Source organism: Anser brachyrhynchus (genome assembly GCF_964034855.1).
Source record: "Anser brachyrhynchus genome assembly, chromosome: 5".
NCBI lineage: Eukaryota > Metazoa > Chordata > Aves > Anseriformes > Anatidae > Anser > Anser brachyrhynchus.
Genome location: NC_137699.1, coordinates 43,168,335 through 43,195,450, shown reverse-complemented (window position 1 = coordinate 43,195,450; position 27,116 = coordinate 43,168,335). Strand labels below are relative to the sequence as shown.

At 58.5% G+C, this 27,116-nt stretch overlaps 1 protein-coding gene across 1 annotated transcript; it reads right to left on the bottom strand.

Moving 5' to 3' along the window:
• Positions 1 to 286: 286 nt before the first annotated feature.
• On the bottom strand, positions 287 to 27,116 carry TMEM63C (transmembrane protein 63C). The gene is made up of 24 exons (XM_080596124.1): positions 26,936 to 27,116; positions 13,494 to 13,608; positions 13,065 to 13,285; positions 12,609 to 12,688; positions 11,217 to 11,304; positions 9,717 to 9,754; positions 9,162 to 9,304; positions 8,848 to 8,899; positions 8,490 to 8,598; positions 7,844 to 7,917; positions 7,626 to 7,706; positions 7,406 to 7,526; positions 7,168 to 7,301; positions 6,797 to 6,919; positions 6,201 to 6,354; positions 5,527 to 5,633; positions 4,759 to 4,845; positions 4,266 to 4,331; positions 4,009 to 4,171; positions 3,685 to 3,790; positions 3,391 to 3,558; positions 2,987 to 3,102; positions 2,557 to 2,628; positions 287 to 2,443 (listed from the first exon to the last, which is right to left on the bottom strand). The coding sequence occupies exons 3-24, from the start codon at positions 13,260 to 13,262 to the stop codon at positions 2,231 to 2,233; spliced, it is 2,493 nt and encodes an 830-aa protein (XP_080452250.1). The 5' UTR covers positions 13,263 to 13,285; positions 13,494 to 13,608; positions 26,936 to 27,116; the 3' UTR covers positions 287 to 2,230.

The window sequence follows — 27,116 nt, the reverse complement described above, 5'->3', positions numbered from 1 at the left end:
GGTGCCCTGGGCCGCCCCTCACTGCGGGAGCGACCAGCAAAGACGGGCAGGGGACCGGTGCTAAGGGCTGTGCCCTTCTGAGGTGACACTGTGGGGTGCTCCTCTGCCCCTGGGCCTTTACTGCTTCCGTGCCTTTCCCTTTACCTCCAAAAATCCTTCCCAGCCCAGACGGCTCCTCTGGGCACCCACTATTCATCACAGTCCCAGCCCCTCCCTGGCTGAGCCGAGGGTGCCAACGCTTCTGTCACCAGGCGGGACGCACGGGGTGATGACACCAGGCAGCGGCTGGGTGAAGTCATTTTATTCAAGGCACGGTCATAGCAATAAATAACGAGAAGGTACAGACCTCTGGCACATTCCTACAGCGTGGCAGCCAAGGGCAGCCGGAGCCCGAGCTCCCCGGGACACGGTGCTGCTCACAGGTACCTGCTGGCCCTCGGCGAGAGGGCACCGAGTCGCCAGACAGAGCCACCAGCATCTTGCCATCCGGGGCAGCCCCGGGACGAGCAGTGGCGAGGATGTCTGGGCAGGGAGCCAGGAGCCCCGCCGGGTGCTTTTTGGGTGCCACAGCCACTGCCCGGGCATGCAGGGGCAAGGGGTCAGTGGGGCTGCCAGGCCAGGGAGCTCAGGCCCACGGCTCACTGCTGGGCTGCCTGTACCCTCCCCAAGGATTTGTGCACCTTGCCCCTGTACCAGACAGCTTCTGTAATGCTGGGCAGGGGAAGTGGCACAGGATGTCCCCGCAGTGCTGCCCCCTGCACACATGTCCCCTGTGCCACCCCTGGGGATGGGCAGGGGTGGGGGACAGGGCACCCCCCTCCCCCCTCCCCCCCCCCAGCAGTGCGATGCAAACATGAGTCTCCCTTGCAGGAGAAAGACCCAAATCAGCTCTCCCACATCCCAGGGGAGGTCCTGGGCATCACCCACAGGCAGGCGCCAGCTTGTCCCCCCCCCCCCTCCGCCCCATATCACAGCAGCAGAGTGGGGAGAAACTGCCCCAGCACTGCCCCACTCCTGGGCAGACGGCAACACAGGAGGTGGCTGGCTCATGGCAAGGGGTGGGATTTCAGGAGGCTCCTCTCTGCATTTCCAGGTGGGGAGCTCCCAGGCACTGGCACCGCTCTGCTCATCGCCTACCTGCTGGGGCTCTGCCCTGAGCAGGGAACCACCTGGGGGCTAAGCAGGGCTGAGCACGCCCACCCTGAGGGCCAGCACCTGCCCCTGCTCCCTGGGGCCTCTGTGGCTGCTGAGCAAGACCCCAGAAGGCCCAGGGACGCTGCTGGGGCAGGAGCGGGCGTGCATACATCCAGCAGAGCAGGATTCGTTCTCCAGGGGCTCCTGGGCAAGCTGGGGGTGCTGCCAGCACCCCGTCTCTGTTGCAATGGGATGGAGCCGTGCAGATCCCCATGGCCTGTCCCGGGGGAGCACGGACAGCAGGAGCGGGAGGATGGGAGCTACCGTCAAAAGGCAGCTGCTGTCATGGCCACGAAACACACTCATCCCTGAAGACCCGAGGGCACAAGCACATTGCAGCAGCAGAGGGAGGGCATAGCGCAGGGCGAACCCTGCCAGGATGGGGTCTTGGCGCCACGGGAGAGCAGGGTGTGCGTTTTGATGCTGCCCCCAGGAAGGGCGGCCGGTGCTCTGGCAGGCGTGGGAGCAAGAGGAGCTGCTCCAGCCCCGTGCACTCACGCAGGCCAAAGCACGAGCATCTCAGCAACCCCTGCTTTAATCGGTGAAGCCCTGGGGGTGGTGTTGGGGGCTGGAGCCAGCACCCAGGGCCACGGGAAGGAGCAAAACAGCTGTCATGGGTAGCAGCAGCAGCGGGTGGGCAAGCAAAGGTTTGGCGCGGCCGAGAGGACATGCGGCTGCAGGCAGGGCCTCCCTCCTTTCCTTGCAGTAAGGTCTTTCAGGAGACCTTACCCCACGGGGCTGTACCTCCTCTTCCCCACCCTGGGCTGGAAGAGGCAGACGGGGACGGGGGGTACAGGGTGGCCAAGCTGCTCCGGAACAGCAGGGCCACGCCACCTTGCAATGGGCTGGGGCCCCCCCTCGAATCAGTCCCGCTGTCCCCCTGTCCGGCATCACCCGTGCGTGGGTCCGTCAGCGAAGTGGGCACCCGTCGGTGCTGGCGGCAGGGGCGGTGCGAGGCGCTGGGGGCTGCAGATGGGCTCCTTCCTGCCCCCGGCACATCCTCTGCTGTCGGCTCTCACCCTGGCAGCGGGGCTGCTCACTGGTAGCGGGGCTGGCTCTCCAGCACGGGGCCCGTCCTGTACTCGCCCTCCACCGTCTCCAGCTCCGTCTCGAAGCTCTGCAGGCCCCCGTCCTCCCCATCCTCTGCCGGCTCCAGGTGGTTGCCCATGGTGCCGTAGGACTGGTGTGCCGGGGAGGCCGCCGGCGTCAGGCTCAGCTCAGGCTCCTGCAGGACCGTGGCCACGAAGAGCTGCCCCGGGGGACAGCGGGGGGTCAGGGACCAGGGGCAGGGCCCCAAGGGAACGCACCCCCCCGGGCTGGGAGTGAGCTGGGGGCTGCATCGGGCTGGGGAGGGGTACTCACGTTGGAGTTGGGGGTGGAGGAGACGCTGCTCCGCTCGGCATCGTTGAATGCGCCCTCGGACTGATCGGACATCTGGGGAGGGGAGGCTGGGAGGAAGCCGCCGCACGGGGGCAAGGGGAAAAGCCTGGGGCAGCTCCGGCTGTGGGCCGCCACGCAGGGTCCCCTCCGCAGCAGGACCAGGCCCAATCTCAGCCAAACCAGGATTTAACCAAGCGGGCCAGGAATGCTGCCTGCATCCCTAATCACAACACCACCCAGTGCTGGCGTGTCCAGGGATGGGGAGCTACCGTGTGGATGCCCCAGCAGTGTGGGTACCTGAGCTCTTGCTCTGATCCGGGTGCAGCCAAACCCTCAGCCCCCTCACTGCAAACACACCCCAGGGCAGTGAGGGGGCACAGGGCGGGAGGAGGGAAGGGCTGCCCACGCTCACCTGGTAGCTGGATGGTTTCCGTGGCTGCAGCTTTTTCAGGCAGAGCCCAAAGAAGGAGAAGATGATGCAGGAGAGGAGGCCCACAAAGGTGAAGAGGGTGACAGGGCGGGTGGGACCTAGGGCAGAGAGACACAGGGTCAGGATGTGAGCCTCCAAGGACATGTTGAGCCCCAGGCTGGAGCATGCTGGGGGTGTTGTGAGCTCTGACAGCCCCCCTCTCCCCATACAGTAGCTGATACCCCTGCATCTGCTGCACCTCCCTCACCTTCCCACCCCCCTTCCCATCCTTCAGCTGTGCCCAACTCAGGCGTGACACCATCACCCTTCAGGAGTGAAGCTCGTCCCCCAGAGCTTCAGACTGGTGACCCTGAAAAGCGGCAGGGGCAGCCCCGAGCTCTCCCTACCGAGGCGCAGGACGGAGAAGAAGAGCAGCCAGAACATGCAGAGGATGGGGGCCACCACGACCTGGCTGATGGCGGCGATGTGGAGGCGCTGGTTCAGCTTGGTGGGGATGTACACGTAGTAGATGTTGTACCGGTCAACCATGTGCTTGAGCAGCATGTAGAGCAAACCTAGCAGGAGGACAGGGGACAGGGGACGTTGGTTGGCTGTGCCTCCCATGGGAAGCCCCCACATCGCTCCTGAAGGCCGGGACAAGCCATTCTCAGCACGGATGGGGACAGCAGGGCCGTACTCACCAAAGGGGACAATGATGGGGCAGGTGATGCTGTAGGTCATGACGACGGAGAAGATGCAGCAGGTCCAGGCGTACTCCAGCCCAAACTGGAACTGGTAGGCTTGGCTCTGAGGCACAACCAGCAGCGCTGTTACTGCCTTTGCCTCCCCAGGAGCACAGGATTGCCTCACCCCGGTTAGCCCCATACGGCCAGGGCCAGCAGCACACCTTGCGTGGTGGCTCGCCACACAAACCTCCCACAGGACCGGGACAACCTGAGCTTCCCCAAAGCGTCCCTGCCATGCCCAGGAGCTGTGTGCGCCTGGAGGTGCCCGGGGCTACGCACCCGCTTGATGTGGAGCCGCTCGGGCTCGGACTTGGCGAGGCAGAGGCGGGCGGTGTAGACGAGGAGGCCGGGGATGCGCAGCAGCTCCATGGCCGTCCCGATCAGGCTGGAGGTGACGACGTAGTTGACAAAGAAAGCGCCGTTGTCTGGGAGGAAAACGCACCTGCCCCGGGGACAAGGAGGGTGAGAGGACAGTGGGGATGGCACCAGGCTCTGCCCGCAGCTCCCCGTGTTTCGGGGAGCAGCCCGGTACTCACTGGAACTTGATGTCGGCCTCGTCCAGGAAGTGGGTGTCGAAGAGCCAGCGGAAGAAGAGGTCCAAGCTGGGGGGAGCAGAGGGGAAGCTCAGAAAGAAGGGGGGGGGGGGGGGCACAGAGCAATGTGGGGAGCATCCAGCCTCCATGTGCACTGCCCTGCCCCAGGATCAGCCCACACTCACTGGAGCTGGGGCTATGCCGGTACCTGACCTGGTCCTTCTGGGGTCTGCTGAAGGATTCACCCCAAGCCAGGCACCAACACCACCTCAGGCTACGCTGTGACCCAGCACAGCTCCCCACCTCCTCTGTAGGGTATTTTATGTCTGCGTCCATCTGGGAGCAGCTCTGCACCACTAAAGCATGAGCATTTTCCTCCCCAGAGACAGCCATGTGTCATCGGTGGCTGAAGCAGCTCCTGTCCCTCAACCACTTGGGCTGACTTGCGGAGAGGAGAGGAGCCCAGTGTGACTCCAGGCTGCCCGTTGGCCCCTACCTGGTCAGCCCCAGCGAGGGCAGGATGATGACCATGAACACCAGGAAGAAGAAACACTTGTGCATGGTGAGCTGATTCTCACTTGACCTGGTGAAAGGGGGGAAAAGAGAACTTTGCATTCCTCAGCGGCAAGGCAGCAAGCAGGGTGAGAGAGGGCTGGGCTGGATCTAGGTCTTCACCAGGGAGCTACCACCAGCTCAAGGATGCCACATGTCCTTGAGCTGTGCACCTACTGGGGTGCTGCAAAACTTCTCCCAGACTGTGTGGGAGTCAGGGATGGACCTCCTGTCCCTCAGAGAAGGATGGCAGGTGGTGGCGATGCTCCTGCAAGGACTCAGCAGAGCAGGCACAAGGGTTTGGGCTGGCAGAGGGTCAAGACAGAGAGCAAATTGTAGGAACTGGGCAATGCTTCCTCTGCTATGAGACCCTGAGCATCCTAAATCTGCATGTCCACCATGGAGAGCTGGGATGTGCCTCCCAAGTCAGGGCGAGGGCCCTGCTGCAGCCAGTCTACCATCACGCCATCCCTTCTGCCAACTTCTTCAGACCCATGTTAAAACCAGCTCCACCTGTACTTGAAGGTGTTCAGCAAGGAAATGGCTCCTTTGGGTACAAACTGGATTTTGGCCAGGGCCATGTCCATGGGGCTCTGTGTGGTCTGCCACACCACAGCCTGCCTCCCTGCAGGTCGGGTCTGGTGGGTCCCACTGAGGTTCCTCCCATCCAACGCAGCCCTGGGCAGCCCTGGGCAGCGAGGGGACCCGTTACCTTGTCCAGTGCGACTCGAAGAAGGCCGAGTAGTAGACAAGGAACGGCAGGAAGACAGAGAAGGCCCAGAGCAGCAGAGTGGGGAAGAACTGGGTGATGATGGGGTTCTGCAGTAGGAAAGATGGGGGACACCTTCTTAGGACTCTGACAGCTCCAGGGAGCACAAGCTGAGCCCACCCACGCTGCCACTGTTCCACCGTGCTGGAGGCAGCTCCCTGGGCAGATGCACGTGGAGCATCCCCTCCCCGAGCAGGGACGTTGGTTCCAGGAGACAAGAGCTCAAGAACTGCCAAGTGCAGCATGGGCACGCACCAAGACCCAGAGCCCCCCCACCAGCTCACAGGTCAATGAGCAGGGAGGCAATGTGCTGCTGGCAGCATCTGACAGCTCCTGAGCTCTTCCTGACCCTCTCCTCCATGAACACCAACCTGCCCTTCCCCACGGACACAGGCACCAAAGCTCAGGTATGCCCAGGGGGGCAGGACTCTGCCACTAGAACCACACACAAGAACAGGACAGCCAGGGGCATGAGCTCTCCTTGCCCCTCATCAACGCCCATCCCACTGATGGCTCATAACCAAGGGCCCACACCGAGCTGGGGCTCTGTCCTGGCCATGGACAAGTGTTGAAATGCAGACCCTTTAGGAAAGCTGGCACGGGGCTCCAGGAACTACCTTGAGGCTCTCCACAGGCCGTGTGACATTGAACATGTCCATGGTATTGACGATGATGGCTGGTGTGGTGAGGAAGAAGAGGAGGATGAAGAGGCAGATATTAAGGAGGATGAATCGCAGCCACCAGGATGTGCCACGGACTGACAAGTTCTCCCTGTGAGAAGAAAAGATGACTTGGATGTGGTGTGGAGGAAAAAACATGTGTCTAGGGTCTCCCAGCCCAGCCCTCCAGCGCTGTGTCCTGCTCCCCATGCTGACCACCCCACAGCCCTTGCTCTGAGCCCTCCCTCTCCCTTCTCCCCGCACTGCTGCATCACCACTGCAGAGCCCCCAGGGCTGTGTATGACCACAGTGGGGTCTGTGCCACCCTCTGAGGAGGCTTTGGAGTCAGGCCAGAAAAATCAAAGCCTGGCACTCACCCCGAACCTTGTCTGGCTGAGCCCTGCCACCCGTGGGGTGATCACCCCGGTCACAACTGGTGACTTCTGCTACAGCTCTGGGCATGGGTGGCTTTCCTATAGCTACTGGCACGGGTTCCCCTTCCTGGCTGCTTGCCCTCCTTTCCCCCCTCCATCCTTCCCACCACGGGGGTTCACCAGATGATATCGTTGGGTGCGGGGGCGTAGCGCACGCCCCAGTGGTGCGACTTGACCACGGTGGTCACGGAGGACTGCTGGGGGTGCTTGCGGCAGTGGATGTGGCTGTAGTCCTTCAAAATCCTGCAGGAGGGAGCCCGGGGTCAGGTCTGAACCGACAGCTCAGGACCCCCCTGCTTCTCATGAGCCTCCCCCTGCAGCCCCTGGCAGGCAGCAGAGGCACAGCGGAGACAGACCCGTCACCTGGATTTGGCCGCGGGAGCCAACAACGTGTCCCAGCTCCCCTGCATTCCCCAGCAGTGGTGGCCCCATCCCACACCACCGCCAGGCTGGGGACCGTGCTCATGCCAGCAGGCCCGATGGGCACTCACACAGCTGTCATCCGCTCGTCCTGGAAGGTGACGAAGGCCATATCGAGCCGCTTCAGCGTGATGCGGTTGCGCTCGGCATTGAACTCATCCGTGAGCTTCTCCTCCAGCTCCCCGTAGTACTGCTCGGCGTCCACCTGCAGGAGCAGCCAGGGCTGGGGCACAGGCAAGCCACCACGCTGCCCGCAGCCCTGCCCGCACTGGGGACACGCTGCCCGCAGCCCTGCCTGCACCATCCTACCTGCTCAAAGCCACAGAAGCGGCAGCAGAAGATGCGGGCACACGGGTGGGTTTTGATCATGATCTTCCCCTCTTTCTGTGCCTTGGTGGTGAAGTAAAGCCTCCCCTTCATTGCCTTGCGCCTGCCGGGAAGCAGATAGAGAGGAGGGTTGTTCAGGGAGCTGCCTGCATCACACAGGCAGACAGACTGACAGAGAGCTGCAGGGTCGCCATGCACTCACCTCTCCACATCCAGCTTCATCAGCTTGCGTACGTCGAAGCAGAACTGGACGTTGGTGACAGTACAGCTGGGATAGGCCTCGCTGTGGGCACATGGACACAGTGGCACTGGGGGACATGGCCAGGGACAGCCTCTCCTCCCGGGCCTGGGGCAGCTCGTGGCCAGCCTCCAGGCAGCCCAGGTAGGACAGGGACGTCCTGCCGAGTCACAGCTACTCACTGGAAATGCTTGATGATGAGGGAAGGGTCTGTGATCTCCTTGGGGATGTGGGTAACCATCAATGTCCGGGCGACCTGGGGGAGGAGAAGGGGCAGAGGATGGGGCTGGGGTCCACAGGCCATCTTGCAGCTGTCCTGCTCACACCAGATCATGCTTCATGGCCACATCTTCTGCGGCACAGATGGGGAAGGGATGTGCGCAAAAGGAAAGGGCTCAGGCGCCATCCTGCACTCAGGTGGGGGCAGAGGGAGGTGCAGGACCCACAGCCTTGGTCCCCTGGTGGATGTCCCACCCGCCAGGAGGCAGAGGAGAGCTTGAGGGTGCTGACTGCCAGCCCTGGAGCCTGGGTCACTGCAGAGCTCCTCAGCTGTGGGGACACAGCTGGACACAGCCACCTCACAGACAGCCAGATGCAGCCGAGCTTCCGTCTTGGTGAAAAGGCAGCAGTGGAGAGTTGCCTCCAGGCTGCCAGGCTTTTTCCAGAAGCAGGAGAAAAACAACCTTATCTTTCCCTGTCTGCCCAGGCCCTGGCTGTTTCTCAAGCTCTCCGTATGTATTTGGACCATCCTTTCTTCAAAGCATGCTCCAAGTTGTCCGTTTGAGCTGAGAAAGGCGGGCTGGTGGCTGTGGGGAGAATATCACTCACCTTCTCGTTCTCTCTGTATTCCAGATGGATGGAGTGGTGAGCCATGCACAGGATGGTGAGGATGAAATAGATGAGGGCGAAGATGCTGTGCAGCCACAGGAGACGGTCCCTGGAGGAGGAGACGACAGGATCAGCTCACACTGCAGCACAGGGACCAGCCTGGTACTCAGCACCTCACCCGTGGCCACCCCAGCCACCCAGCAAGGACTCCCTGAGCCGCTGCCAGGGCTGGAGACCAGGCAGCACACTCAGGATGAGGGCAGCGCAGACAGACACACGGTCTCCCATGCGTGCCCTGCTGCTCACACAGACCATTCCCCGTCACGGGGCGGTGCTCCCTGACACGGGAGCCACGTACTGTGTCGGGATGTTGGCGATGGTTGTCCGGCCGAAGTGGGTGGGGTTGTGTCCTGCAGGGGAAGAAGACAAGCAGGAGGTTACGGGAAGCCAGTGCACAACGCATCTCTGTGCTTGCAGGGCAAACGGTGCCAGTGGCCCCCCTTCACTCCTCCTCTCCTCCCATCTTCCTAGGACCAGCAAGCCCTGCCACCCTGCAGCTTGCTGCCTTTTCCTCTGCCCTACAAATGACAGAGGGGTCCTTCTGCCCCCTGTCCCCCCAGCACTGTGCTTGTGCCACACTCCCGAGCCACCCCAAGACTCGGGTGCACCTACCCAGGAGGTCCCCCGAGAAGTTGACGGGCAGGATGACGGCCACGGACAGCACGCAGACCAGCATCAGCAGCACCAGGAGGTGCCGCTGGAAGGAGAGGTAGGTGGTGGCGTCGATCCCACACTTGCTCTGAATCTCCTCATCCCTGGGGGAGAGGGGTGGGGGTGAGTGCTGGTGGTGCCTCCTCACTGCTGCAAGAACCACCACCTCCTCTCGCCCCTGGGACACTGGGGCACACCATGGGGCTGCTCCCGCCCCACAACACCCATATAAACTCATGGCATCCTGCCTGTGGTATGTGGGATTCAGGCACAGAGGGAACGGGGGAAGCAAACAGCCCTCAGGCTGCCATCCCGTTGCAGGACTGGCTCCTACCAGGAGAGGCTGAAGCCCCTGCCTTTGGGGCAGGAGCCTGGGGTCAGCAGAGCCACGGGGGGCAGGCAGAGGGGAGCCCCTGCCCTCTCTCCTTGGGGGATGTTTTAGCAGGGCTGTTGGGCCACCACCCGCAGGCAGCAGCTCCCTGGGGCACAGCCCCAACACCGACGGCACACACTTACTTCATCTGGTAGATGGAAATGAGCCAGGAGCAGAAGCCCTGGAAGGGAAGAGAGTCGGGATGAGCAGGACACGGAGACGGACCTCGGGTGCGGGTCTGAGGGAGCTCCGCTCCGGGCTGAGCAGAGGCAGTGCCCGGCTGCAGCACTGGCCAGAGGCAGGCGCCCAGGGAGGAGCAGGACACATGGGCCATTTCTGCAAAGCAGTCTCCGGGCTGTTTTAATGTCCAGCCCAGAAATGCCCTTCTCTGCGCCTTTGCTATCAGTGCCCACCAAGCAATATGCTTTTCGCACCACTACTGAGCACCAAGCCAGCACTGCCATACAGCAACACAGGACAACGCCAGTATCTTGTGTAATAGCTCCCTCCCTCTCTCTGCACAGGTAACATCAGGCCTTTTATCCCCTAGCTGTTACTTTACACTTCACCTACACTACAAGCTCAAGGTCTTTCTGCAGTCCTCCCTGCCATGGCTGTGTCCAACAGCACACAGCTCTGTCCCCTCCTCTCGCCCCCTTTCTGGCGGTTTTATGATGACCTTGAATGCAAAGGGCCTAAGGGAGAGCCCTGTGGGGTGCCCTCACCCTCCTGTGAGAGCTGACACCTTGTTCCTCCTCTCCTTTCCCCAGCTTTACCTGGGGGTGAAGCTGCTCCTCACCAAATGCAGGCACAGAGGCTTAACGCAGAGCTCCTGCCACACTCTGCTTCTCAAGCAATCGTTTTCTGTCTTCAACATCTGTTAGCCCCACAAGCCCTCTGGCACGCTTCCTGTTCCTGATGTGTCTGAAGAATTTAAGTACTTGTTTTTAAGCCTTCTACAAATGTCTCCTCAAACTCCTCTGCCCGCTCCTCTGAGTGCATTTTACACCTAACTTGGCAGAGTTCAGATTTTTCTCATTTGGGAACAGCTTAACTTTTAAAAGGGTGCCTTCTTACATCTATTAATCTCCCTTAATCTGCTCTTTAGCCATGCTGGCTTTCCTTTTGGTCTTTCTCAGTTATTTTTGATGAGCAATATACATTTACCCAGAGCACCCAGTACCGTGCCTTTAAATAGTCCTCTTGCCACCTGCAGGGATTTTGCTTCTTTGAATTCCCTGCCTAGTTTGTTGGTTTTTTTTTAATAAATTCTGTCATTTTTTTTCATAGCCACAACAGTGATTGATCCTTGAACTTTTGTTGCCCAAAGAGAGAAAGAAACAAACAGCAGAATGCGTCGGTCCGTGCTTGTTTCTAGCAACACGTTTTGTGCCTGATGCTGCAGAGAGGAAAAAGAGACACCAATACAGCGATGTACTTGTGTGGAGAGAGGGGAGATGCAGGATGCAGGGGGCTCTTGGTGCTCGTGGCATTGGCAGGGAGGTGCTGGGGGGCGGCTCAGGGCTGCCTGTGCGGTGTCACTGGCAGTGAGTGCCCTGGGAACACCCCACAGTGGGACGATGTGACCCAGGAATGCCAAGAGCAGCTCCGGGCTGTCCCTGCCGCGGCCGCTGTGAGCTCACCACGTCCTTGTTGTCGACATCCAGGGGGCTGCTCTCCGACGGGGACTTCTCCTTCTCGCTCTGCTCCCCGTAGAAAAGTGACGTCAAGCTTTGGAGGGAGGAGAGGAGAGGAGGGAGTGAGGCGGGGAGAGGCAGCAGAAAGGAGAGGGAGGGCACCCACGGGAAGCCATGCACTGAGCTTTTCCTCGGGGAGCAGCCTGGCTGCTGTGGGGTCGTGCAGACCCAAATGCAAGGTGTGTTTAGGTCAAGTGACAGAGGAGGGCAGTCGGTGGGAGGCAGGATGCTACAACGGCACCCGCACCCCAGGAACTGCCCCTCGCCATGCATCCTGCACTGGGGCTGCAGATGTGGTACCCCAGTGAACAGAAGCACCCCTGTCCACCTCCAGGCTTGGCTCCAGAGCCCGAGCCCAGGAGAAGCTGGCAGAGTGAGACAGGAGCAGGGCTTTTGCCAGGCTTGCTCCCAGCCTCGCAGAGACCCTGCGTGTACCCGCCTGCCAAAAGGAAGATGTGCTGTTGCCTGGGGCAAGCCCTGCTCAAGCAGCACATCCTACTCAGAAGCCTAGTCCAGGTGCTGCTTTCACCATGGCAACAGTATTTTTTTTGTGGGATTCTGCACGTAGCCTGATGGATGGGCCAGGGCAGGGCCACCTCAGTGACATGAACATGTGTTACTGCTGCTTATCTCCCCTGTCCCCTCCTCTGGCCAGCTCTCCACAGTCCTGGGGTGGCAAGGAGGGGGGGATGCATCTTGGTGCTACCCAAAAGCAGCTCTGAGGCCTCTTTCTTTCCCAGGACAGGGCACTTGCTGGCACCAAGAGCCCTGTCACCAGACTCCCTGTGTCATTACTCACAGGAACTCTGTGTGCTGGGAGCGATTTGGCTGCAGTGGACATGGGGGGAAAAGGAGAGGATTAGAGGTGCTGCTGGCCACCACCACTGCCTGGATTAGGACAAACCAGTGATGGGATTAGGATGGAGTCCAGGACCCAGGTCAGGACTTTTGGGCAAAGGATGCTCATATTGAGCAGCTGCCCCCAGAGAAGTAGGCAGTGGGGCTGGGCAGCCATGGCTTTAATTCAGTCCTTGTCTGGAGGTGCACTGCCTAACCTGTTTGGGTAACAGTCCCTATTTCCTCCTCTTTTCCCTTAAAAAGCTGCCCCTAAGCAAAACCTCAGCTCTGAACCTTCAGGAGGGGGGTCAAAGCTGGCCTGGGCATTCCCTCGCCTGCAGCAGACGGGGCCCATGCCCCCTGGCTGGGAAGGCTGGACCCTCCAGGACCAAGCAGCCAGGCCGTTGCCCCTGGCCTGGGGGGACAGCAGCACCCTCCGGGCTCCTCCAGGGGCCGCCCCGTCATTTGGTCTCACCCGCAGTGGCCTCGTGTCCTCCTCACCTATCGTTGTCCATCAGCAGCGCCAGGCGCCCATAGTCCCAAGCCGCTTTCCGAAGGCAGGAGAAGATCAGGAGGAGAAGCTGCAGGAGGAGGGAAGAGGGATGGTGAAGGGTTTTATCACAGGGTCTCACCGCCTCCCTCCTTCCTGTTTTCATGCTCTCACACAACTCTCTCCTCAAGCCAAACTGCTCCTGCTCCATGATCTCACCACTGCTGCCAGGGGCTGGCAGCACACACAACACAGCACAGGTGAATCCCCGTGGCCCCACACATCTCAAGTGTACCTCCAGCACCTGCTATTCCTGGTCTCCCAGGGGTGCCTCCTCTGAGAGGCTGGGACACGGGGAACTGGGTTTACTGGCTAAGGAGGCAGTTCCAGCCCTGACCCCACGTTCTCCAGGAGGTCCATGGGCAGTGTTGCCCATGAACACGGCACCCCGTTCACGGCCTGCTCACCAGCCAGAGGATGAAGTTGATGGCGAGCACGGTGGGCACGCCACCGAACGGCAGCCCTTGCAGGACGGTGCTGCGGGAGCGGGCGCTGAAGCATTGCTCCTCCGTGCTGTTCACCAGGGTGTCCAGGAAGCTGAGCACGTCCAGCGAGGTGGGGCCGGCACCGTCCGGCGCTGGGTCCACCGAGTACACGCTCTCCATTGGTGCCGTCACGGGGCCTCGGTCTGCAACACAGGGGCAGGGGTGAGGATGGGGCAGCTTTTGCTTGAAAAGGACTGGCTGGTGACCTTGGTGCTTTCCTAATCCCAGTCCCTCCCAGGGAAGGGCTGTGGGACAGAAGGCAGAGGGTGTTGCTGCACAAATCTCACAGCTACCTTGTGTCCTTTCCCCACTCTCATTAAACCCCGTGCTACTTGAATGTCTCCATCATACCTGAGACAGGTCTCTCTCCACCTCTCCCCCTCACTCCTGGAAGCTGGGTTGAGTCATGGCTACCCTGGTGTGGTCAGCAGGCAGGAACGAGGAACCAGAATATTTGCTTGAGTTTCTGAGAACGAGAGAAACGACGACATTAACAAACAGGCAGCTGGGGCTGCGCTTGCTTCACCGCCCTCAGCCAGAGCTCCTCTTTGTGGGATGTCCTCCAGGCCTCAGCATCGCGGTCTGTGTGATTCGAGAGTCATGGGGCCTCCCTTCTGCCTTTCCACCAGAGCAGGATCGCTCCCTCCAAGACATCCTGAAGTCTTTAGGCTTCCCCCACTTCCTCTGGGAGCTGATAGCGCAGGCTACAGTCGTCACTGGTAGGAAATGCTTAAGGGCCATTAATGGCCAAGGTTGTGGCTTGCTTCCAAAACATTTCCGACCACCATGCTGTGGGGGAAAGGATCCTCTCCAAACCCGCGGTACCTGGGGCCCCTGGGAACAACCACCCTACAGGAGCCAGCTAGGTCCCTAATGTCTCTTCCTAAAAGGCCCTGAGGCAGTATGTCTAGTACTTTGTAGGTAAATAAAGCCAGAGGGCTGAAGGCTCTGATTAGGGAGGGAACCAAACGCAATTTTGAAGTTGATCCTGTCCTGAGCAGGGGCTTTCAGAGCTGACCTCCAAGGGGTCCCTTCCAACCTCAGTTATTCTGTGTTTCTGTTCCTGGGGACCTGTGCTGCTGACACCACCATCTTCTGGCCTGTCTGGAATGCGTAAGGAGTTATATGAGTGCCCTGCCCTGTAGGCCTGCTGAGCTGTGATGCTGTGACCACAGCCTGTGCAAAGGCCACGTGAAACCCCACTTGTGCCCATTAGCATGGACTCCTGTGAGCTTTGTATTTTTATCTAAATTCCAGACAACAGAGACTCTGGTGCAGCCCCTGCAGTCACCCAGGCACAGCTGATCGCTGCTGCAGGATGCTCATTGTCCACACGGACAGGACAGATGAAGAACAAGGGGCACGGTCTGTTTAAGCAGTGACGGAGGACCCAAACACAGCCAGCCAGCACCTCAAGGGACCTGGATATGCAAAGTGTTTATGGTGTTTTTTCCCATCAAAACCAAACAGGATCAACTGTGCTTCAACACCAAAGGAAACCTGATTGAGAGGTCCTTGGGGAGTACAAAAAGAGCACACACAGAATGCCTCAGCTCAGAAAGGGGATATTCCTGAGCTCTACATGGATTTGCTTTTGTTGGGAAACATTTACTTCCGATGTGTCAGTGTGACAGATGGGAGACTACAATAGCACATGGTTTCATGTGCGCTGCTGTAGCCTCAGCCTCTCTCTCTTAGACCACGCAGCTTCCTAGCTGAGGAGATTACAGTCCTCTCCTAGAGCTCTTGAGGGGACCAAAGACCCCATCCCACTGCTGAGCAGAGCGGGTAGGAAGGGGTGCTGGGGCGGGAGCTGACACAGGTACAGGCCGGACACGCTGACTGGCTCTGACCTTCTCATCCAGGGAAAGGAAAGACTGAGGAAGAGAGAGGCTTTCAAACACAGAGCTGACAAAAAAAAAAGGCTCTGACAGCCTGACAAATGCAAGCAGGTGGACACCAAGAACTCCCAAGGGATTCTCAACCAAAGCTCTTGAGAGCTCAGGGATGAAGAGCTTAAGAACTGGTCTTGGTGCCGGCAGTTTCTGAATTAAACAGAGATGTCAGCCGGCTCTGAAACCATGGGGGCCACTGGGGCCTGTGGCCAGGGTCGTCCCTTTCCTACAGGGTGCTCTCAATCTGTTCTTCCCATGTGCACATCTCCCTCCCTCCCCTCCTCGTGTAAACAGCAGAGCCATCACCATCTGGCATTTTCAGCTGCTAAATAATTCATTGCCTTTTTGTTAACACCAAGAGCGTGTCTCTGACCGAGGGAGCTGTTGGACCTTCAGCAAATAATCGAGGAGACTCCTAGCAACCTCTGGGTCCCTTCTCTGTTACCACCACTCCACCACCCAGCGGGAGGATCCTGCTGCTTGTTTCTTGGCACCGTGTTCACTCTCCTAGGAGGAACATCCTGCCACAGGATGGCAGGTGAGGGGAATTGACATGGAAATTGGCCCAGGCTGGCTTTTCCTATGAAGTCCTTGCTGCTGCCCTCTTTCCCCAGTAGCTGATTATATTTTGCTCCTGGTGGCCAGAAGCAATGGGTTCCTCCTGGAGATGCTGCTGGTCAATCCACTCCAAGCTCTCCTGTCCACAAGCCTCTTAAATGCAAACCTTCACCCACCCAGCCCAGCTGGTCCCTGTCTCCCCAACCAGCATTGTTTTTTCAATGCCAGAATCTTCCCGCACAGAGAAATTTCAGGAGCAGGAGAGGCCTGAAGCCTCCAGGCACCCCCATCCCCATTGCCCAAAAGAGCCATCACATCATGCTCAGTCCTGTAACACAGCCCTCATGGCAACTCACAGCTCCTCTGAAGCTGATCTCAAGCTCATTTTCTTGCCTTTTCCCTGATCCCTTCACCCCCAGGTACCCAAACCGGTACCTTTCTGGACCATTTGTTCCAGCTAATCTCGCCTTTTATGGTGCTGTTCTTTGACAAGCTTAGGCAAGTTGCATAGCTGCAGCACTACCATTAAAATAACCATTGGGAACAATCAAATAAGTAAATCAGGTAAATGTCCTAGGAACGGTGTGTGCAGCAAAAATGGCAAGAGGAGATTTCTGCTCCTGCACACCAGTGACAGCCTGAGGTCAGACCTGTAGGACGTGGTCAACCTCCACCCAACTGCAGGTGACACCTTAAAAAGCAGTGGTCCTCACAGTGAGAGGTCACCTGGGCGCTGCAGGTCAGATTAAAGCTGCTGTCAAAACACCTGAGCTAAATTTATGGGATAATCCAGCATTTTGCAGCACTCTGGTAGCAGCACCGAGAGGTCCAGCCAAGCCCCCAGAATGAGCAGAGCAGCCGCTGGTCCCAGCTACGCCGCTGGCAGGGCACCTTCCTGCCACTGGGATTTTGCTGACCTTTACGGGGCAGCGGAGGAGATGTGGTTGTGAACGACAGAGAGGGATGAGTGTATTCACAGCTGGGGGTGCTGCGAGAGGTCCCCGCTGGCTGTGCATGGGCCAGTGCCTTCATGTGCCAGCCGCAGGCAGGCGTCCCCCCGGGCAGGCGCTGTCCCCAGGCAGTGACAGTGACAGCCACGTGAGGAAACACAGGAGCAGGCAGGGCTGCAGCCGGAAAAATGAAGCAGTAACAGAGAGGCAGAAAGCAGAATACGTGGCCTAATCCATCAAGGTCTGAGTTAGAGGAGAAACAGGGTCAGGAAACATGCAGAGTAACAGGGAAAGGCAATCCTTGCTTCTCCTCTTTGCGGTGGCTGTGAATGGGCAGTGGATTTATCAGATTGGCCATTCAAAGTGATTTGCTGGATGATTTCTGTGAACCATTTGCAGCGCGCAAGGTTTGCCTTGAATATTCGCTGCCCTGATTGCTTTGTTTATACACCAGCATCTGCTTCTCCTCTCCGGTTGGGTGGGCACTAATCCAGAGAATCAGATTTCCAATTAAAAATAAAGCATTTCTTCCATGGGGATGCAATTTTTTTAAAATTTGTCTTTCCCTTTAAGGACCCTGCCAGCAAATTCATTTGCTAGGGTATTCATGGAAAGCTGGAGTAGCAAAACACCAAAACAAAGCCTTGGGAGAGCCCAGATGATTAAGCCAGGTTTCTCTGTGTGCCTGCGCTCATTCAGCCTCTGTGTCCTGCTTGGGCAGGATGGGGACCACTCACTTCTGCTGGTGGATGGGAAGCTGAGGCACGCCTCCAGCACCCGAGCTCGCGTGCCAGCAGAGCCCAGGGCAGGAAAACCGACTCAGCATGACTCGGGGCCTCGGGCTGGGAAGTCTCATCCAGACCCCGTGCTGAGCTCGGCACAGCCTGGCAGAGGCAGCTTTGGCACCGAAGGGCACGGTGACCTCCCCGTCCCTGTAGCTCAGTGCACACGCTGCGGGCCACATCCAGTGCTGACCAGGACGAGCGCAGAGGGAACGGGAACACAGGCACAGCCCTCCAAAACCTGGTGTATGTCCACAGTACCCCTCAGTGCCTCTCCCTTTGCCCTTCCCTCTTCTCATCATGGCCTCCATGTCCCGAAGACTGTGGGACCCAGGATCTGCTCTGCTCCCTCAGTTTCTACCACAACCCCTAAGCCATAGGACCCTTGGTCCACCTCCATGCACCTCCATGTTTCCCTATCGGTGGTCACCCTCCCCTCAGCCCAGGCCCTCTCCTCCACCAGGAGCTGTGTCCAGTACCTCCACGGCCCTTTCTCCAGGCCTCAGCGGGGCCTCGCTCTCCTCCCACCACTGCCACACACACTGTGGCTCCTCCGAGCCAAGGATGCTGCCGGCGTGGCACAGCTCACCCCGCCACACCGTGTCCCTTGCCTTTGGAAACCCACTGAGCACGGCTGCTGGGACGGTGTTGGCTGGCACCGGCCCTCTGGCAATGCTCCTGTCGAGGCAGGATCCTACACGGGTGCCGCTGCCTCTGCCACCAGCAGCATCTGTCTGCACCACGCTAGCCGGCATCCTGTGAGCTGCTCCTTTCCCCAGCCCCAGGGGACAAGGCGTCCCTCCACCAGCCAGTCTCACACTGCTGTCCCTCCTGAAATCACTCTGGAAAGCCCCAAGAAACGATCTTTTCCCTTCCCTCCCAACATCTGCAGCAGCCTCCAGCCCCTCCAGGCCCTGGGGAGGTTCAGGAAGGCTCTGCTGAGCCCACAGCACAGTTTTTCAGCAGAAGACTCTGTCCCATCAGCAGCAGGACGGCCGCTGTGTCACAGAGAACAGGCACAGGCCCTGTCCCAGGGATGTCCCTTGTCCCCGTATCTCCCCTGGGTGGTGGTCACCTCCTCTCCCACCGCTCCCAAACGGTCCCACCAACACCCCTCACCTCAGCTCCGTGACCCGCCAGGAGGGGAGGATTGCTGCTCTGTTCTGGGGAGCCGGGTGAGTCCCTGCTCTCAGGAGCGGCGGGTTGCCACCGCATTCAGGAACCCTGTGCAGGGACACATTGCCCCAGGGCAGAGCAGCTCTTCTCCCACTCCTCCTCCACGTGTGTGTGATCGAGCAGTGGTGAGCAGGAAGGAGCGATAACCTGTGTTTGCTTTACACCCCGATGCCCTGCTGTGCACACTGTGCTTCCCCAGTAACGATGCTCAGCCCCACGCACCACAGCTGGGATGTGCAAAGCACCGAGCAAACCCAAGGCTGTGCTGACAGAGCTGCCACAGGAAAGGGTCCTCCTCGCGTATTTATCACCTGTGAAGCTGGTAACCACAGCATGCTGTGTTTGGGCAGAGCCAAACCAGCACGTGCTGCTCTCGTTTGGCATCAAAAGCGGAGGGAGACCTCTCAGGAAGGCTGCTGTGGGAGGTCGGGCACTTGGAGGCAGATCGCTGCTTCCCCCTCCGAGGTAACCAAGCTCAAAGAGACGAGGGTGTCACGGCAGGCGTGGAGAAAAGTGCCACCTCCTCCGGAAAAACACACCCTCATGGAAACCCGTATGGAAAATGACAGTGGCTGTGTCCAGGCCCACAGCAGGTCACAGCTGCTGTTCTCACCACCAAAGGGTACCAGGAGCACTGCGGTCTCTGGAGATGCGGAAAAGGAAAAGGCAGGACAGCAGCTCCTCCCTCCCCAGGTCCCTTTTGCTGCTTGGAGAGCGGTGGGAGGTGGCGAGGAGAGTGGGAGTTTCATGTGCTGCCTTTTATAAAGCCACCTGCTGCCCAGAGACTTCTCTCCATCTGGAGCCGCCAGCTCAGCCCCAGGCAGCACCAGGGAGGGCAGGGAGCCTGCCCGGGGCAGAGGCCAGGCGAGGACTGCGCCTGTGGCTGCACAGTCCCCAACAGCAGGAGGCTGGGGAGCCAACTGAGCCCCTGCCTGAACGCCCAGATCTCACCACAGCTCGCTGCAGCTGAGCACCAGAGGAGCACCCCCCCCCCCAGGACCACCAAGCGCAGCCGTCACAGCTCCCCCAACACCGCCTGGGCCCACCCTGCCCCTAACGCCTGCAGCCAGCCCTGAGCATCCTCACCCCACATCCACACAGGGCTGGTCTCGGGTGGGCAGCATCGCACTGGTCCCGTTCATCCCTCCGGGGAGGCCTCCACCACCGGCTGCTGCCAGCTGCCCCCCCCTCCCCGGGCTTTTCTCCTGAGGTTCAAGCATCTGCAATGTCCCCTGCAGCCGATTCTGCTCCCGGAGAAAAGAAACCCTCCTGCCCTGCTCAGCTCACCTCTTTGCAAGCACAAAAGCTTCTTCCTGAGAGCAGTGGCTTACAGCACTATACACACACACACACAGGATGTAATTTTAGAGCATTTGCAGAGCTAGAACACTTTCTATCGCCTGTGCTCGCTGCCAGGAACAAAGAGTGAGATTTGGGCTGCAGCGGGAGCCCACAGCCACACCGCTTGCCAAACCTGGCCCCGGTGAGGCTTTTCTCCCACCTCTGCCCAGCTCCCAAGCAGATTTGGGTAACACCAGACACTGGGATGAATCACGCCGCCCCGAGCGCGTGGGAGCTGGCAGCTCGGCTGAGGCTGCGCCCCAGTGGGTTACACAACGGGGACGGCCCCGCGGTCGCAGCATCCAGCCTCGCCCGCGATGCAGGGATTAGCTCTCAGCCTACAGGTTTGGGTCAATTGAGCTGCAAAGGGAAGGGGAAGCCTTTGATGGTGAACACAGCAGCCTGGGAGGAGAGGGCAAGGAGAGAAAATGCTCCCCAAGGCCACCTCCGTCCCCTGGGGACCCATCCGTAGGAAAGGGCGCAGGACCCACCAAATGGCCACCTTCCCCCAGTGCAGGAGTGAATTTGGTCCTCAAGCAGGGAGAAGGGAGGAGGCTGAGCCAGTCCCCCAGCCTCCCGCAGCCCCTGGGGGAGATGAGATGAGCGGGAAGCGGCTGCTGCGGAGGGAGGCAGCTCTCCAGCAAGCTGCAGCCGCGGCTCCGCAAGGCACACACTGTTCCAGCCTCCTCCCGCTGCGCTGGGTGCTCCGGCAAGACAGCTTGTCCCCATCACTGCTGCGCCCCCCTTCCCCAGGGGAATCCCCCAGCCACCCAGCATTGCCACAGCCGTGTGCCCACCCAGCACCCAGGGGTAACGTGGGGCGCGGGGCAGCCCTGGAGCACCAGAGATCAGAGGGGGATCCGGGGGCTGTTGGGATGGGAACGTCAGCGCACCCCCAGGCAGCAGGAAGGGGACGAGACGTCTGCTCCGGCCATGCCCGCTGCCCAGCTGCGGCACGCAGCCAGCACAGGGGCCTCGGGAGTAACGGATGTGACAGAGGAAAACACAAGAAATGGCTTATTTCCCGTTGGGCTGAGAAGGAAGTGGCACATAGAGTGGCTGGGCTGGGAAAGGGACTTGGCGTCGGGAGGAAGAGAAGCCGTGGGCCAGGAGGTGCAGCATTGCCCAGAGCCAGCAGTGGGGAGGCTCTGTGGACAAGTCACTCTTGGGCTCTCTGGGACCAGGGAGAAGACCAAGATGGCCAGTTTTCGGGGCAGGGAAGCACAGCTGCCTGCAGTTTCTCCACACGAGGCTGCCTTTCCCCACGGGCAGAACCGCCTCGCAAAGCAGGCACTGGGGAAGGCTGGCAGCCCCTCGCCCTGCTCAGCAGCACCTGCACCAGGAATGCAGCCAGCCAAAGAGATCTGGGGGTCCAGGCAGGGAGCAGCAGCCCAGACACAGTCACTACAAATTTCTGCAAAGCTCAGAGGCAACTGGAGGCCAAGCAGGGGTCAGACAGGCCCTGCATTTGTTTTGGGAGAGATGCTCAGGGATGCAGCGCTGATACCAAGGGGTGTTCGCAGCAGCTGGGGTGTCCTGGCCCAGCCCAAGCTCCCACTTTGGGGCGGTGGTACCGGGCAGTTTGCGCATGCTGTGCTGCCATCCCCGCTCTGGGAAGCATCTCCCCACCTGCAAACACAAAGAGCCTGCTGCCGGCTTGAGCAAACCTGAGCTGAGCGTGCAGGATAGCTGAGGGTGAGGCAGCATGATAGCAGCCTGCTGACACAACTGATCTCTCCTCAAGATCCAGCTGAGCCATGGGGATCAGAGAGCTTTCCTTCGTGCGTGGGCTCCTGTTCGGGGAGCAGGCACTGAGCAATGAGAGCAGGATCAGACCCCAAGTCCAGCTCACAGCGCCTACCACCCTTTAAAGGCTGCAGGCAATGGGCATATGGAAACTTCTTCTGCCCCCTGCCATAACGCTGTCCCAAAAAATACCAAGCCCCATCACATGTACAATGAAATCCTCTCCCTGCCGAAATCAGCAGCAACACTTCTTTCACTGGGACCAGAAATTCACCTCATTTTGGATGGAAAGAAACCTCAGAAATTTGGCTGCAGGGCCTGTCTGAATAAACTGGGAGGCAGTCAGAGGAATTTCTCTCACATGTAGCTGCTGGGATGAATTAATCCTGAACCCTAATGATTACCCTGGAACACAAGTGCAGTTGTAGTCCATAGTAGTACATGCACAATACGTGGCATAGCAATTATGGCACGGCAATATTCGGCAATATTTTATAAGTCGCATTACAAGTTTTGTATGACTTGGCTTAACCGTACGTGTGGAAGAATTCATCCCCAAACTTCCCTGCAATGACTGAACTACCCTAAAAGTCTTTAAAATGTGACTTTCTCAGGAGGTGGCACGACCGCCGCAGCTTTTATTAGTATTATTCACTTTGTTGCTGTTTTTGTTCTGTTTCTGAAGGAGGAAGAGTTTGATGAAATTTCATGGAAGGAAACACAAGAAATTAAAAACTTGGATGAAAGAAAATTAAACTCAATGGAAAGCTCCCCAAAGAAAAACCCAATGAAACTGCCTGATCAGAAGATTAGTAGCAGTGTAATATGAAAGGAAAAAGCAATAAAGAGGACTTGGAACCAGAACAAATAAAAGAGCCACGGCTTTTTGAAACATATACCTGACATAAAAGTAATCACATTTTGTCTGAGCTAAAAACTTTTTAAATTAAAATACAGCCAATTCAAAACTTGAAATTACAACAACCTACATGCTAAGACTTCAGATCACTCTGATCTGTGAAAAATAAGTAGAAATTTGTGCATTATGTCCTTGTTGCCAGAGAGATGCTCACTGCCTAAGCACCTGGAATTAAAACCTGATGAACTCCAAAATCAGCTCTGACAGCAGCAACCTTTTTAAAGGAAAAAAAAAAAAAAAAAAGAAAGCTTAAATTAATTAATACAGTGATTAGTTTATTCAAAGTTCAGAAAATTACTGCAAGTTAAAGCGGGAGAGGCTCATTGCCTTTCCAATCCCAATAAAAATGAAGTGTGAGAGGAGAACCTCTGCTAGTTCTGAATTCTTAAAAGCCAGAAATGATCAGATCATATCACCAGTTCTATTTCATATCTCCTAAATTCTAATTAAATTCTGTTCCTATAATGGAGTCATTATTGTTAAATCATTACATATACAAATAATGCTTTCATAAACTTTTTTTTAATGGACACATACATTTTAAGCTGTTTTATTTAACCAGCTAGGAACCATTTTCAAATGCTTGTTTTCTGCATTTTGAATACGATTTCATTTTCCACTGAAATATAGTGGGACCAATTTTATAACAAAGAACGAAGTGAAATCTAATAGTGACGTGTCCCCATTTTCTGACACAAGAACCACAGACATTAAGAATCCTTGGGGATCACACTGCGGTGACCGAATCACAGACGTGCTGCGGCTGGAGGGCACCTCTGGAGACCTCCCAGTCCAACCTCCCTGCTCAAAGCAGGGTCAGATAGAGCAGGTTGCTCAGGGCCATGTCCAGGCAGGCTTTGAATATCTTCAAGGATGAAGACTCGGGATCCCAGCTGCCCAGGTATCCTGTGACCTGCCGTCAGCCACTTCCAAGCCCCACGAGTCACCCCCTCAGCTTGCCAGCCCTTGCACAACGTCTCCACACCTCAGCCTCTGCCACTTCCTATGGAGGATTGGCCAACGCAGGGTCCCCAGGCCTCAGCTCAGGTACCACCACCCAGATACCCTTCCAAAACTGTGGTTCCCCCAACTGCATCACCTCTACCTTCTCTGAATTTCGCTCTCCCTCACACCATCCAACGTGGCACGTCCAGGGGCTTCTTGTCCCAACCTCCATCACCTCCTGCCCCAGCTGCCTCCCACCACCACCTCCCAGCTAACAATAAAATGAACCCCGGTGGAGCCCCTTCCACTGTCTCTTAGGAGGAACTCAGAAGTACACGAAGATATATTTTCCCACCTCTCACACCCTGCCTTTTAGCACTTGGGGGTGCAGTGAAGCTTGGCTCACTCAGACCCTGCCCTCCTCTCAGCTCACCCACAAACTATCTACAAATAACGAGACATCGATGCTGAGCAATCATGAGGAAGCATGTAGGGGACTCAGGTCACCCAAAGCTTTCACGTGCTCCCAATTTGCTCTGGTATTCCATTTTAAACACATCTTTACCTGAGATCAAACTAGAACAGCTTTAGAAACTCCTCCTTGGCCTAAGAGGTACCCGCAGCCTCTCGTGGAGACAGTGCTGGGAGCTGCACAAATGACCCTGGTGCTGAAAGGCTTCCTTACAGTGGCATTTAAGCTCCCCTGAGGCTGAGCAACATTACAGTAATTTCAATTAGCAATGTGATTTCTCAGCCAAAGAGGTTTGCTCTGCAGCCCTTAGCATGGATGAAGCTCTTCCACCCATACAGCCATCCGCTGAGAGGGCCGCACCGGGACCGGCAAAGCAGGACCAGGCGGGGGCTCAGGCTTAGGTAACCACCAGGGGAACCAAACCCAGCGAGGAGGTGCAGGAACCGCCACAGAGGGAAGGCGAAGCAGGGCTTGGGGCAGCAGGATGGGCGAGGGGAGCTCAGGAACCCCTCATCCATCTTCTCCATCCCACCTCCTCCTGCCTATAGAGAAGCCGTGCAGGACCCGCCCTGCCCCGTCGCACCCATTAGCCACCAACAATCGTGCCCTCAGCTGTGGGAACGGCAGTGCACAGCTACCTGGCCCCGGTCGGTCGCATTGTTACAACGGTGTGAGTAAACTCAGGCCATTGTTGCCACCTAATAACAGGTGATCGCAAACAAATTACCAGCCCGAGCGGCAGTAACTTCAAGGCAGGTTTTAAGAGGCACCTTAAAGTGCTGGGAGATGCCACGTGGGATCTTCAGAAGTGCTGAGACACCTCCTTGCTGGGGGGCCTTACAGCTGTTTAGGGACTGAATGAAATAACGAAGAGCTGAAGCAAATTGAGGCTGGAGCTGCTGCGCTGAAACCAACCCAGAGAGAACAAACACGCTCCGCTGCTTCTCCTGAAACCATCTCACAGCGAAACTGCTCCCGATCTGAGCACAGCACATAAGCAATGCAATGTTTTCTTCAAACTTAGGCCTAAGTACGCTAAATATATTTACAGCAATTAAACTAGGTAAGGAGAGCTGTTTCACCAGACACAGAAGCGATGACTGCAGAAGGCTTCGGTGTTTATAGGACTCATCGAGGAGTCAGCATTTTCACAGCAAGCACAGTGATGTTTTCGTAAGAGTTTATGTGATTGACTGATTAGTTTAATATCAATTGAATTCACTGGTGGGTGTTAGAAACATCTCTCCCTCTCATTGCCGCTCTGGTAAAGCTATCACAGTCTGTTAAGACGGGGGTATTTCCTACGAGGAATATTTCAAGGCAGCAATACTCCTCCCTCTACAACTCTTCAGATTTCGGCTCTGAAACCCGCTCCCTCCACCTCGGGCCACCAGTCCACGTGGCAGAAGGACTGCGTCTGCCTGTGAGGGCCCAGGGACCGCGGCCGCGCTGACGGGCAGCAGTGCTGTGTGCCCCCCGCAGCACCTGAACCGGGGATGTGCTGGTTAACCTGGAGGGGTGCCTTGGAGAGCAGATACAGAGGGATCCGAGTGTTAACATGGAAGAAATAAAAAAGGGGGCTGAAGGGCGTTCAGATGCACTTGCAGGAAGACAGGAGCCAAGATGCTGCCGTGGCAAGCAGGCAGAGGTTTAAGCTTACCGGGAAGCAGGAAAAGCCCATATGTGCTATGGAGTCAGAGGCTGCAGGGGTCGGGCGGCCTCCACGCTTTTATTTATTACTCATTTGTTTGCAAAGGGCTGTTTGCCAGGCTGCTGGAGACAAATCCTTCCTGCAAGAGCTGCCCCTGCCTCCCTCTCCATCTGCCGCCCAGCCCCGGGCACCGCTTCCCAGGTGGCCAGGGGGAAACACCTGCCCCTCTGGCTGCCGGTCCGGCCTCAGGGCCTCTCCTCCTGCCTCCTGCTTCTTCCACACCTTCCCCCATCTCTCCTCTGGACAAACACCGCTAGCCACTTCGGCAGCCAAAACGGCACAGGGTGCCTCCCCTCCACCGCTCAGACAGGCTGCCGGACTTGCCACAGCATCGTAAAACCCCAGCGCGAGGCAGGGCAGGTTGCCACAGCGCGAGGTGCTCGCTCCTACCTCCTCTGCCCAGCCGGCGTTCCCCTCACCTCCTGCCTCCACCTCTTCTCCCCAGTGAACTCTCTGAAAGGGGAGAAGCAGGCATGCAGATCAGCCCTGGGGATGGCGGATAAACGGTTAAAAGGAAAAAGATGTTCATGCAGAAAAAAAAAAAAAATCCCTCGGCCAGACAAAGGTCTCTCTTTCTCCTGGATAACACCCATTGTGTCTGGGAGGTTTCTGAATTACACCCGGGGGGGTGCAGCACCACGGCCACGCGAGACGGGGGATGGCAAGGCCTTGATCTGTGGGCAAATCTGGATGTGGTCATGAAGCGGGGGGACAGCAGCTCGGCCAGAGAGCGACCCTACAGCCCTTCCAGCTGGGGTCAAAAGCCGGGGGGCGAGATGGGGAGAGGAGGGGGAGCCGCTGCTCCCCTGCTAGCACGGAGCATCTCTGTCACCGTCAGGTGTGGCGGCTGGCCTGGGTGGCCAGGATGACGCGGGCACCGAGCAGGAGCCGTGGCATGACACAGCGGCGGATGACATCTTACCGCACCTGGGGCCAGCAGCACGGGCGCTCGGAGGGGCTGCCGAGGGGCTGCGGCTCCCTCCTCGCGGGTGCCCCCAACTTGCTCCGGAGGTTCAGGGGAGCCCCCGCAGCCGGCTGGGCCGCAGCCACCCATCGCCCAGGCGGGGACAGGCGTTACTTAAGGCCACCTGGGTGCGCTCCCCGCAATGCTGGCTGCAGATCAGCACCCCCGGTGCCCGGACACCTCCCGCAGCAGCACCCCCGGCCCGCAGCCACCCCGCAGGGTGCCTGGGAGCACCCCGGAGGGGTGCCACGGGCGGACCCCAGCGAGGCGCAGCCCCCCCCGGCTCCGAGCATCCCCCCAGCCCCCCGGCGGCCGCCCCCCGCCCGGCACTGACCTGCCCGGGGCCCGGCCCCGCTCCCGCTGGCTCCGCCGGGGGCCCCGCAGCGCCGCCTTCCTTCCCTCCCTCCCTCCCCGCCCGGCCGCGGGGTGCCCGGCCCGGCACGGGCAGGGGAAGGGGAAGGGGAAAGGGAAGGGGCCGGGGCCGCCGCTCCGCTCCGCCCCGCCGCCCGCCCCGC